This window comes from Pantherophis guttatus, chromosome 9 (genome assembly GCF_059756535.1).
Source record: "Pantherophis guttatus breed Tessera chromosome 9, ASM5975653v1, whole genome shotgun sequence".
Lineage (NCBI taxonomy): Eukaryota > Metazoa > Chordata > Lepidosauria > Squamata > Colubridae > Pantherophis > Pantherophis guttatus.
In genome coordinates this window covers 28752-41453 of record NC_142071.1, presented here as the reverse complement: position 1 = coordinate 41453, position 12702 = coordinate 28752, and the positions used below count along the sequence as shown (strand labels likewise).

At 45.2% G+C, this 12702-nt stretch overlaps 1 protein-coding gene across 1 annotated transcript; it reads right to left on the bottom strand.

Annotated features, from left to right (window-relative positions):
- Positions 1–4980: 4980 nt before the first annotated feature.
- Positions 4981–12271, bottom strand: DGUOK (deoxyguanosine kinase). The gene is made up of 7 exons (XM_034430633.3): positions 12155–12271; positions 11964–12070; positions 11381–11559; positions 8711–8858; positions 8029–8144; positions 6652–6751; positions 4981–6083 (listed from the first exon to the last, which is right to left on the bottom strand). Exons 1-7 carry the CDS (start codon positions 12240–12242, stop codon positions 6015–6017), a joined length of 807 nt encoding a protein of 268 aa, XP_034286524.2. The 5' UTR covers positions 12243–12271; the 3' UTR covers positions 4981–6014.
- Between the last annotated feature and the right edge of the window lie 431 nt (positions 12272–12702).

Below are 12702 nucleotides of genomic sequence, written 5' to 3'. Positions count from 1 at the left end.
CTTTATGCTTGAGGTGGGAATAAAATGACACTTTGATTTTGGGTTTTACCGATTAGATAGGTTTGTTGTTATAGAAATGGCTAATATATATTCTCAGTAAAAGCAAAAACTTAAGGCTGTATGTTATTTTATTCTACTGTGCGAAGAAGAATCAAAGTCAACGCTTTTCTTTCTTGTCCCATTTTTACCCTACACTTTTTCCTCTTCCCTCTTGCTTTCTCATTATTTTCATCTTTCTTTATATTTTATATTTTTATAAACTAATAAAAGTATTTTAAAAAAAAGATTATCAGAGCTTTATATTCCTTCCCTTTACTTCTAACAATCTTAATCTTTAATTTATTCAGATGTTGTCTTAAGACTTGATCTCTCTTCAGTTTTTCTTTTTCTCATCCCAAAGGCTTGAACAAACCTCTTTTGTAAATTCATAAAAAGTCATTATCCAGGTCATTCTCTTGGTTTATAATTTATATTTTAATTAGTAAATCTTTAACCAATTCTTTTTGTATATCCAGTAATAATCCTTAACAAGTCATTCTCTTGGCTTGTAATTTATGTTTTCACATTAGTTGTCTTCTCTTCCAGTCCATGGTTTTCCAATTTTCCAATATTTATGGTTCTAATAATTCTGCATTGAGCAAAATTTGTTCCTGTAATTTATCCTGTAACTCTTACTCTTTCATACCCGTCATTCCTTTAACATCTTTTGAATATATAATCTATAAAAGCAAACATCTCTGCTGACAATATAGCTACTAATTTCTGATCCCATTCTTCAAATATCTCCTGAAGAAGTGTTGTCATTTTGTCTCATTTTGTAAACTTTGCTATGAACCAAAAACAATCCGCAAACTTTTTTTTTTTTTTTACTTCTGTCTGGAATCTTTAGTGCCCTCTGGTGTCCAATTTTTGAAATCATAAAGTCTTGAATTCCTGTTTTGATTTAGAATAGACCAAAAAATGTAGTTCCCATGAAAAGCTGTTTTTATGTAATTATTTCCAAAATCTTATAGTAAAAGTCTCAATATTTCAAATTTTTCTTATTCCTTATTTGAAACTTTCTTAGTAGTGTCTTATTTAGCTTTTTCCTGTTTGTTTCCCATTCTTTAAATTCTTATATTTAATTTCTTTTTTTCAAGAATAAAGATAAACTCACTATATGGCTTTTCAAACCTGTTTTTTTTTAATTAATAAAAACATGGAGATTGACAAGTGATTGACAGTATAGTGCCGGATAATAGATGGGTTTGTATATATTTTGTAATGAGTGGCTGGATTCCATCCTACAGTTGCAAGAAAAAGTATGTGAACCCCTTGGGATTACGTGGAGTTTTGCATGAATTGGTCATAAAATGTGCTCTGAACTTCATCTAAGTCACAACAATAGAAAAACACAGTCTGCTTAAAATAATACTACACAAACATTAGATGTTGCCATGGTTTAATGGAACATAACATGTAAATATTCACAGTGCAGGGAGGAAAAGGTATGTGAGCCCCTAGCCTAATGACTTCTCCAAGAGCTAATTGGAGCCAGGAGTGAGCCAACCTTGACTCCAATCAGTGTGATGATATTGGATGTGTTGCTGACAGCTGTCCTGCCCTTTAAAAACACACACCTGTTTTGGGTTTACTGGTTTCAAGAAGCACTGTCTGATGTGAACCATGCCTCGCAGTAAAGAGCTCTCAGAAGACCTACGATCAAGAATTGTTGACTTGCATGAAGCTGGAAAGGGTTACAAAAGTATCTCCAAAAGCCTTGATGTTCATGTGTCCACGGTAAGACAGACTGTCTACAAATGGAGAAAGTTTAGACTGTTGCTACTCTCCCTAGGCGTGGTTGTCCTGTAAAAATGACTGCAAGAGCACAGCGCAGAATGCTTCATGAGGTAAAGAAGAATCCTAGAGTGTCAGCTAAAGACCTACAGAAATCTCTGGCACATGCTAACATTTTTGTTGACACATCTACAATAAGGAAAACATTAAACAAGAATGGAGTACATGGGAGGACACCACAGAGGAAGCCATTGCTGTCCAAAAAAAATATTGCAGCATGTTTGAAGTTTGCAAAAGAGTACCTGGATGTTCCACAGCACTACTGGCAAAATATACTGTGGACAGATGAAACCAAAATTGAGTTGTCTGGGAAGAACACACAACACTATGTGTGGAGAAAAAAAGGCACAGCACACCAACATCAAAACCTCATCCCCACTCTAAAACATGGCGGAGGGAGCCTCATGGTTTGGGGCTGTTTTGCTGCCTCAGGGCCTGGACAGATTGTTGTCATTGATGGGAAAATGAATTCCAGAGTTTATAAGACATTTTGCAGGAAAATGTACGACCATCTGTCTGCCAACTGAAGCTCCGCAGAGGATGGGTGATGCAACAGGATAATGACCCAAAGCATACAAGTAATTCAACAAAAAAATGGCTTCAACAGCACAGAATACACCTTCTGGAGTGGCCCAGTCAGAGTCCTGACCTCAACCTGATTGAAATGCTGTGGCATGACCTTAAGAGAGCGATTCACACCAGACATCCCAAGAATATTGCTATACTGAAACAGTTTTGTGAAGAGGAGTGGTCCAAAATTACTCCAGATCATTGTCCAGGTCTGATCTGCAACTACAGGAAACGTTCGGTTGAGGTTATTGCTGCCAAAGGAGGGTCAACCAGTTATTAAGTCCAAAGGTTCACATACTTTTTTCTCCCTGCACTGTGAATGTTTACATGTTATGTTCCATTTAACCATGGCAACATCTAATGTTTGTGTAGTATTATTTTAAGCAGACTGTGTTTTTCTATTGTTGTGACTTAGATGAAGTTCAGAGCACATTTTATGACCAATTCATGCAAAACTCCACATAATCCCAAGGGGTTCACATACTTTTTCTTGCAACTATATATTTTGTATTGTTTTTATCTTTTTTTTTTTTTTTTTGCTATGTTGTGGGCAATTCCCAGAGGCCGTTTGGAGTCAGGTGGTACCTTAAACCAGTGGTCCCCAACCTTTCCGGCTTTGCGGGGGGAAAGAGGAAATGGCTGTGTGAGCAGCAGGGGCCCGTGCAGCTCTATTCACGCAAGCGGGCATGAATGCCTGCCTCTCATGCAAATGGAGCTGCATGTGTACGCTCACCTGCGGCTTGTACAGCCTGGTTCCGAATGAGCCGCAGCCCTGGGGTTGGGGCCCCCTGCCTTAAACAAATGGACAAATAAAACAAATAAATGGATCCCTCTGGTCAGATGGCATTCAACATACCATTGAAGAGTGGAGGATCTTTTGGCATTTATAATGGGGCTTTTGTTGTTGTTAGTTGCAAAGTTGTGCCCGACCCATCGCGACTCTATGGACAACGTTCCTCCAGGCCTTCCTGGGGCTAGATTAAAGCTTTTGAGATGTCTGCCCATCATGTTGTTCTGCAGGAAAACCCCCTCCGGAAAGCTGCAGTCAGAATTACAGTGGGAATATGGCATGCAAGAAACAGTAGTTCTTGATTTACAATGACAATCGGGACTGGAATTTCTGTTGCCAACGATGCCATTAAGTAAGTCGGATTTAATTTTACAAGCTTTTTTATTGTGGTCGTTAAATGAATTATGATTGTTAAGCAAACCTGACTTTCCCAACTGACTTTACTTGTTGGAAGGCCCCAGGGAGGGTTACAGTTGGTGACCCCATGATTCTAGGACACTGTGACCATCATACATGCATCAGGTAGCCAAATTTTGATCGTGTGATCGATCGTAAGTGCGAAGACCAATAGTAAATCACTTTCGGTATAGTCCTAACTTGGAAGTCATTAAACAAATGGTTTTAAGTCAAGTACTTGTATGGGAAAACTCAGCATTGTGAAGGATGAATTTAGATAGTCCTCAGGTTATGACCATAATGGAACCTGCCTATTACAGTCCTATGCCGTTGCAGTTGTCAAGAGATCACAACCACTGGCCCTGCCCTCCTAGGTGCAGTATCTAAGTGACTGCATGGTGGTTAAACAGAAGGAAAGAGCTGCTGCTGAAAGGGGGCAAGCAGCTCCCCTCCATGCAGAGCCTTCCTGGTGGGCCAGGAAAGGGTCATTCCAACGATCCAAGCTTCTTTGCACTGGTCCAGTTTACTGGCTTCCTTCCTACGGTGCACTAGAAAGTTAGCAATTCTTTCTCTCTAGCCCAAGAGAGGGGGGGAGTGGGGGAGGCAGCAGCAGCTGTGCAGAGATGCTTTATTCCTCCAGGCAGAAAGCTTTCCCTCTAGTCCAGGGCAAGGAGGGGAGGCAGCAGGCTGCATAGAGAAAGAAGCGACTTGGATCCTTCCCTGGCGGCTTCTCTTTTGACTTTCTGAGGAAGCTGGCAGGGAAGATTGCAAATAGCAATCACGATTGTGGATTGTGGGTTGCCAAGAGCCCTGATCACCAGCATGTGGCCACAGGGGTGCTGCAACGGCTGTAGCTTTGAGCACAGGTTGTAAGCCCTTGTTTCCCACCATCGTAATTTCAAACTAATGGTCTTAAGTTGAGGGTACCTGTACACCTCACGATCTCATGCATCAGTGAACTGGACACTTTCAGCCAGTTCATTTTATTACCCAGGACATGAAATTCAGAAAAACAGCACTGCTTTCATCAAGAGTACTGCATAACAAAGGCAGTGTTTGGGTATAAAGCAATTAATTTGTGGTCCCTGGACTCACCGACAAGACCATGTCTTTAGGGCCTTTGAAAAAAGTAACAGGGTGGGGCCAATTGTACTTCAAAAGAACCCTCAGATTCGGTACCGGGTAGGTCTGGGGCAGTGCAACCCCATCCATGACCATGGAGGGTGATTCTCCAAGAGCCAAAGAGCCCCTGACCAGAAGCCATTCCATCTTGCCACGGTTCCCTTTCAGCCTGTTGCTCCCCATCCACACCTCAACAGCCTCCGGGAACGAGAGAGCAGTTGCACCACTGCTTAATTGAGCATGGGCAAAGATAGACAGCGGGGTACTTTATTTATTTATATCCTGTCTTTATTATTTTTTTTACAAATAACTCAAGGTAGCAAACATATCCAGCACACTTTCCTCTTTCCATTTTCCCCACAATAACGCTGGCTCTGAGGCGAGTTGGGCTAAGAGTGTATGACTGGCCACAGCCACTAAGCTGGCTTTCATGGCTGAGGCAAGACTACATTTCCCACTTTCTAGCTTGGTGCCTTAACCACTAGGCCAAAGTGGTTCTCATACTGGTGATATTTCATACCATGGTGACAGATCATCTCCCCCAGCGGTTTCATGTAATTGGACTGAATGGCCAAGAAAATAAAGCAAGATAACAGCAGTTTCTGCCAATCCTTCTGCCAGTGATTAGTTATTGCTACCACACTTTTCAAACCACCAAAATGATGCCTACATAGCCATGCATCATCAAATTGAGGCATCAGAAATCAAACTGACTGCATTATTGGTACAAGGAGGGGGAAGATCTGTGTCAATTATAACAGCAAAGACCTGCCAACGGGTGACTGTTGGAGTGGGCTGCCCATGTGCAAGTCCCAGTCAAGCTAAGATTTTCAAACAGGACCCTCCACCATTTCCAAGAAGGACATCAGGAACTACTTGGAAATCTAGAACGTCATTGATAGGAAACCAGAACAGTGGAATGAAATTAAAGCTGATCAGGCAAAGCTGGTCCACGGTTGCAGTTTGACTCCTGTGGGCAGAGCTTAGCAGGATAGGTAGCTGTGCAAGGTTCAGGTCCATCAAAGATGTTGCCCACCTTTCTTGCAGAGTCCCAGGGAGCCTGAGGAATGCATCTGAGGCCCTCTGCTGGGCCCAGAACTGCCCCCCTGCCTTTGGGCGTAGCATAGCTCCAAAAGGCTTCTTCTTGCTATTGCTGGCTGGAAGCCAACTGGGGCCAGGCCTTTGCTAGGCTCTCTGACCTGCCTGGAGTTTGTATATGCCTGGATGGAAAGAGGCAGACCACTCCCGTTGCTTCCTTAATATTAAGCAAACAGCTCTTAGTTGCAGAATCCAACTCCCTTCAGTTGCAGACTGTGGTAGAGATGGAAGGCAAAGAATTGGAACCAAGAGACTTCATAAAAGTTTTCACCTGTGAAAAAAAGAAAGGCCCTTTAAAAAGGACTAAGGGAAACCAGAATTGGCAGGTTTGCAAACCCCTGTCTGTTAGAATGAGGATATGAGGCAGAGCCTTAATTATGGCTTGTTGTGGGGTTACTTCTCTTAGCCATAGTTCTGTTCATATCAAACAGGGAATGGGGGCATTAATGGTCTCTGGACACCAGATGGGAAGCAAGAATAGTTTCAAAATGGGGGATTTCCAAATGCAACATCTCTGTTGCTCCCTATTTCTTTCACCCATGTTGGGGATGAAATAAGTGCACAAAATGGAGAGGAGGTTAGTGTTCCCTATACAAGATGGCCACTTCTGACAAGCTGAACTGCAGGGCTATTTTTTAAAAAAATGATTTGCCACATGTCTGGCATGGAGACAGCAAACTTTAAACCACATTTAAGCAGGCCATCTCATTCTATTCAAGGTGTCCGGCTGGCCACTATTCTGTTTGGTTTAATGAATAAAGTGCATTGATAAAAAACAATGAATTAGTCCCCTTTTCATGCCCTACCAATTCTTTCTTATTTTAACCAACACGTCTTACCTGACCTACAAGCTTGCTTTGTTCATTTGGATCATTCTCAAAATCCTTTGTGACATCCAGAATCAAGACAGGCACATCTCTTAAAGCTCCAGAATGGATCCTACCGGAATAAAAATATATTCACTTATGAAAATCCTTTTGATACCTGTGTGGCTTGCCGAGTCTTTCTTCATGTCCTAAGCCAAGTCCTGTTTGCTTGTGATCACACCACCAGGAGTAAAATGCAGCTCCTGGCCAAGAACACTGTGTCCACCATGGGGCTCAGCTGGACATGCAGGCTTCCCTGCAGTCTCTCTTGGGTCTGGGGGGGAAAAGTCCTTCCCCTTGCAGCTGGTATAAGCAGAGCTTTGGTGGCCTTCCAGACCCTACGTCCAAGCTCTTTTCACATAGTTCCTTCTTTTTTTCCTTTAAAAAAAAAATTATTTTCCATTTTTCCAATTTACATAATAAACATTTTTTAACAGTACTGTGTCATGTCTCTTTTAGAGTTATTTACATTTATTTCTATACATTTTTGTTTCTCTGTTCTAACCACTTATACCACTTATCCCGCACCTCATAAAATTCTGTTTCTTCCTTGCCTTTCATTTCTAACGTGAGCTTATACCTCTCGGCACATTCTAATATCTTATGTATAATCATCTCATTGGCTGGTATATTTTCAAGTTTCCAACATTGAGCATAAACAATTTGTGCTGCTGTTACTATGTGTAAAATGATATATTGGAGTTGCTTCTTTATCCTTTGATTAATTATTCCTAATAAAAATAATTCAGCACACTAATCAGTGTTCAACAACGAAATTGGCCTGCAATTTTTTGTTTGGGGTCTGTACCTTCTTTTGGAATAAGGGATATATAGGCTTCAGTCCAGGAGTCTGGTAATTTGGTTTTCTCTAATATATCATTTTAAACTTCCAGTAGTATCATTTCAGAATCCTCATACAAGCTCTTATATACCTCCCCTGGAAGACCATCTGGCCCCGGGGTTTTATTACTTTTTTGTTTTTGCACTGTTCTTCTTAATTCGGTGGCTGCTATCTCTTTATTTAATATTTCCCTCTGCTCTTCTTTTAGTTCCGGCAAACCATTAACCTTTAAGTATTGGTTTATATTCTCGTCTGTTTCTTCTTTTTTATATAGCACCTCAAAGTAATTCTGGATTATTATTTTTTTCCCCATTTTGTAATGTAACTCCCTTCTTTTTCACATTGCTGTGGTCCTTCTCCTCCAACCTTCCTCCCCGGCCCCATCTGCAATCCTCTCCCATGGTACTATTCCTAGGACTCTTCCCCTGCTGCCTCCATGAACATCCTTCCCAGAAAGCAGACCATGGTCGTGTCAGCCATTGTGGAGAACAGCCCCTGCTGGGACCCACACAGAAGTCTTTTTCACAAGCCAGTTTTCATGCTGGATGTGAAGCTGCTCCAGGTAAGATAGCTGGACGTCCTTCTCTTCAGGCCTGGATCGGCAGTGCAGCCTCTCAAAGCACACCTAGAAAGGAGAAAGCAACCTTGCTAAACAGCCCAAGATGCCCAAAAGCTCTGGGGACTTTTGCCCAACCAATCATTGGAGGCTTCCTGCCAGGGTAGTGACACTCCCCCTCCCTCCCGCTGTGTAGGTTCTGGGGAAGGAAAAAACCTACAGCTGCTTCGAAGAAAAGGAACAGAAGCGATCCCTTCTGCAAGGCACCCTAACCGGATTGCTGAGTTTCTCACAAGACTGGCTGTTGCTCCCAAAAGCAGCCACCCACCAGGATCCAATTTGCTAAACAGCTAACGGGGTGGGGGTGGGGGCATGTACTGCTGGTTTCACAGTCCAGCAATTATTCTACCAGATTTTGAGTGAGAGAAGATATGAAGGAATTGGAGGAAGCTTAAGGGTTTTTTTTTTATGCCTGGCACATAACATGGGTTGAAGGCAGCGGAAACAGGCGGCTAGGAAGAAGAGCTCAAACAGGAGATACATCATTATGAAAGAACACTAAAGACTAGTAAAGAGCAGTAATGAAAAGAGAGAAAGCTGTTACTTTCAGTTACAAAACAGTTACTTTCGGTTACCTCTGGAGGGGCTCGGAGATAAAGAAAGCCATGGAGGGCAAGTTGGTTCCCAAAGGTTTGCAGAAGGAAGTTGTGCCAATCCTGGTAAATGATCCACTCAATCTCAGTCATGTGGCCAATCTCAAAGAGATTTTTTGCAAAGATGTACCTGAGGAAGGAGAGACAAGCCAGTGACACCACCTTGAAGCTACAAGTAGGCAAGGATTCAGTTATCTAACCTTATGCACATATCCTAACCTCGTGCTTTTCAGTTGCCTTGAACTACAATTCCCATACTTTGGGCCACAGTAACTAGGAATAATAGGAGCAAGATTCACAAATATGTTAAGAAGCTGGCAGGCTCCTAGGAGAGAAGTGAGGAAAGAATAGGAACCTCTATCCGAGGGGCCATTTTCTTGTGCGTGAGTTATCTTTCTCCCGAGATCATTTCTGCATTCCCCCCTCCCCCAAAGCTCAGAGGGTGTAGGCTTCCCTCCCACCATTACAGAACCATTCCAGTGTTCATGTGCAAGCCCTTTCTTGGTCAATTCCAAGAATATTTCCCAGAATATTTTTCCTGATAATCTGAAGCTGCTTTTCTGTCAGAAACACCTTACATATCAGGGGTCCTCAACCTTTCTGGCTTTGCGAACCAATGGGAGGGGTTAAGGTTAAGGTTAGGGTGGGGCAAAGAGGAAATGGTTCAGTATGAGGGACAGGTGCTTGTGCATGCAGCTCAATTTCCATGAGCAGCAGGCATTTGCGCACGTGGATGCCCGCCACTTGTGGAAATGGAGCTGCACGGCCCGGGTTCTGAACAGGCTGAGGCCCAGGAGTTTGAGACCCCTGCCTTAGACTTACAGTATTTGTAAAAAAAATTGCAGCTTGTGCCTGCCACCATCTTTAAACTGTATCTCATAAACAATACACACAATTTAGTGAATTATGATTTCTACAGATGGATGGATGGATCAATCAACCAATCTGTCAGTGCTCCTTTTACATTTGTTTCTTTAAATCCTCGTTCTTGTCTTTTCTTTTAATGAATTGTGAAATTTGGTAAGTCCTTACTAAAAAAACACACCAAATCAAATTTTTCCCTGTTTTTGAGAACACTTTTTTGTTTATCAGATTGTAGCAATAGAGGAAGGCTGGACGCCAATTCCCTTTTAAGAGCAGGCCTCCTCTTCCCTGTTAGAAGGAAAAAGTTCCTCTGTGGTTCATTCTCTCCAGCCAGGGTGGAGCAATCAGTGCTGGTGGAGAAAAAAAGAACTGGGAAGCAGGCTATTCGGAAAGGAGGTTTTATTACTGAATCCAATGGTCCTGGGACAGCAGTGGCTTCTGGGTCAGCTGGACAACTGCCTCGGTGAGTACAGAGATTTTTATACCCTTTACAGCAGCGGTCACCAACCGGTGGTCCATGGACCACTGGTGGTCCGCGAGAAAATTTTGGTGGTCCACAGAAAAATTATTTGCATTATATATAGTGCACTAAATCAGGGGTCCTCAAACGACAGCTCCTGGGACAGATTTGTGCAATTAACGCTTGTGTTGCTGCCCCTTTGGGTCTTTTTGTGTGGATCGGAGGGGGTCAGAAATTCCAACTTGGGGTCTTGCTTTGGCCTCCTGGTGCTGGGCTTTGGGCAAAGGCTGGAGGGGTGGCAAGGAGCCGGAGGGCCTTGTTCCAGTGGGACTGCATCATGGCCTGGAACTGGCTGACCATCTCAGCCTGCTGAGCCTCCAGGCACCGGTACCTGGCTTTGTACTCCTGCAGGTCTTTCCTCTGCTTGGAAAGCCTATGCTCCTAGTCCTCAGTGAGGTGCTTCTGCTGAGCCTCCTTCTCCGTCCGATCCAATCTGAACTGAGCTGTTTTGCCAACTCTTTCTCATGGTGGCTGCTTAGCTCCAACAACTGCTTCCTGTTGGGGCCCTAAGGAGCCGGGACAGGCAGGCAAGGAGTGGCTGGGAGGGAAGGGTTGAGTAGAGGCCGGCGAGGCACCCCTCAACGTGAGTGACATCAAGTTGGCCACACCCACCCAGTCACATACCCACCTAGCCACGCCCACCCAGTCGGTCATTAAGCAGATCATATTAGTGGTCCACGGGATTTAAAATTATGAATTTAGTGGTCCCTGAAGTCTGAAAGGTTGGTGATCGCTGCTTTACAGTGTTGCTTTTGTATACCTTTGTTGTTTGATTGGTGTTGTTTATTTCCCCCGAAGGCTGGAACTCTAGAACGATGGTTTCCCCCATGGTCCTAATCCTGACAGATAATACCATTTTCTTATTCGTGTCAGATAATGTGACTTTAATCCTGTTGTGTGTTTGTTTTTATTCTATTAATTTTGGTTCCTCTATGACTTCTAGCTGGATTTTATCAATGAGCCAGCCAGCCCAAGATATTGTTATTGTAACCGGAGCTAAATGAATGAATCTATTTTGTGAATGGGGCTTGTGCAGGCTATTAGCCTGCGACAGGGATTTCTTATTGAGAGAGAAGAGGTGAGAAGAAAGAAAACAGGAGACGGTATTTTTATTCTCTGGGGCTTCTTTCCTGCCTTTTAGTTTTAACCCTGCTCTTCCTTTTCGGGGGCGGGGGGGGGGGAGGGAGGGGGGCACGATTCTTCCCACAGCCCTTTCCTTTTACCTGCCACCACAGGGAGAGGCGAAGGAAGCAAACCGCGCCACGTACCTGTCGCTGTAGACCGACCTCTCGAACACCATCACCGCTTCAGGGCTCTGGGCGGCAAGGGACTCCAGCTGCGCCTTCAGCCGACTCAGGCACGAGTAGCTCTGGAAGGTGTAGGACCACCGGGAAGGGTCTCGGTAGATCAGCTGGAGCAGGTTCCCGAAGTTTGGGGAAGCGGAGGCCTGAGGAGGAGGGAGGAGGGAGGAGGAGGAGGAAGAGCTGCCCTCCTGCTCTTCACCCGCCCGCCCGCCCGCCCGCTCGCTCGCGGGGAGAGGGAGACGGAGGGACCTTCCCCCCACGAGGGGCCCGGCCGGCGTCTCGGCCTCCTTTCCAAGGCCGAGGAGAACTCCCTCCCTCCCTCCCTCCCTCCCTCCCTCCCTCCGAGGGGCCCGGCGTGCCCGTGGCCTCCCTTCGCCAGTCCGGGCAGGCTCTGCGCAGCCACCCGCGGGCCTGGCAATGGCCAAACCGGCGCGGCCTCCCCAGCGGCGGCTCGGCCACATGGTGGCGGGGAGAGCTGCAGGGGCTCCGCCGGCGAAGTGGGGTCGCAGCCGCGGGCGGCTTCCTCCGGGGGCCGCGTCCAGCCTACCTGGCGGGCGGCTCGGACCTCCTGCCACTTGGCCACCGGCTCGGCGGTCAGGCTCCACCGGGGGAAGGCTCTGCGCAGCAGCCCCACGAAGGTCGACTTGCCCGCCGCTGCGGAGAGGAGGAGGAGGAGAGGCGTCAAGGGCCGCCCAGCCGCCAGTGCCCCCCCCCCACGCCGCCCCTCCCCCCCCTCACCGATGTTGCCCTCCACCGAGAGCCTCTTCGCCGCCGCCGCCGCCGCCGCCGCCGCCATGGAGCCGCCTGGCGAGGAGGGTCTGCGCATGTGCAGACTCTGCTTCCTCCCCCTACCACGCCGAAGGGCTCCTTCGCCTTCCGCCTCGGAGTGTGACGTAAAATTAGTGTAATGTAATTTTAAATGCAAAATTAGAAATAACCAGAAACGTAGATTACACCTTAAAACTTAGTGTACCAAATTAAACACTAGCAATAAACATAACTGTAACCTGTACTTTGAAAATCACTGTAAGGTTAATTGCTGGCCGCTGTTATATACCATAAACCACCCAAAGAGTAGCCGTAACAGCGTGTACCTGCGACACCGGTACTTTTGTTTCTTAAACCGTCACTTTGTTACTTGTTTGATTCAAGTAACAACGAGTGAAAATTGGAGGAATTCTGTGCCATTGAAATTAGTTCCAATTAAGCATTGGGATAAATTTCAAGTTGAAGCTCTGTCAAAGAGGCGCCCAACTGCCATATCCTTAAATGCTCCGAGAGGCTGG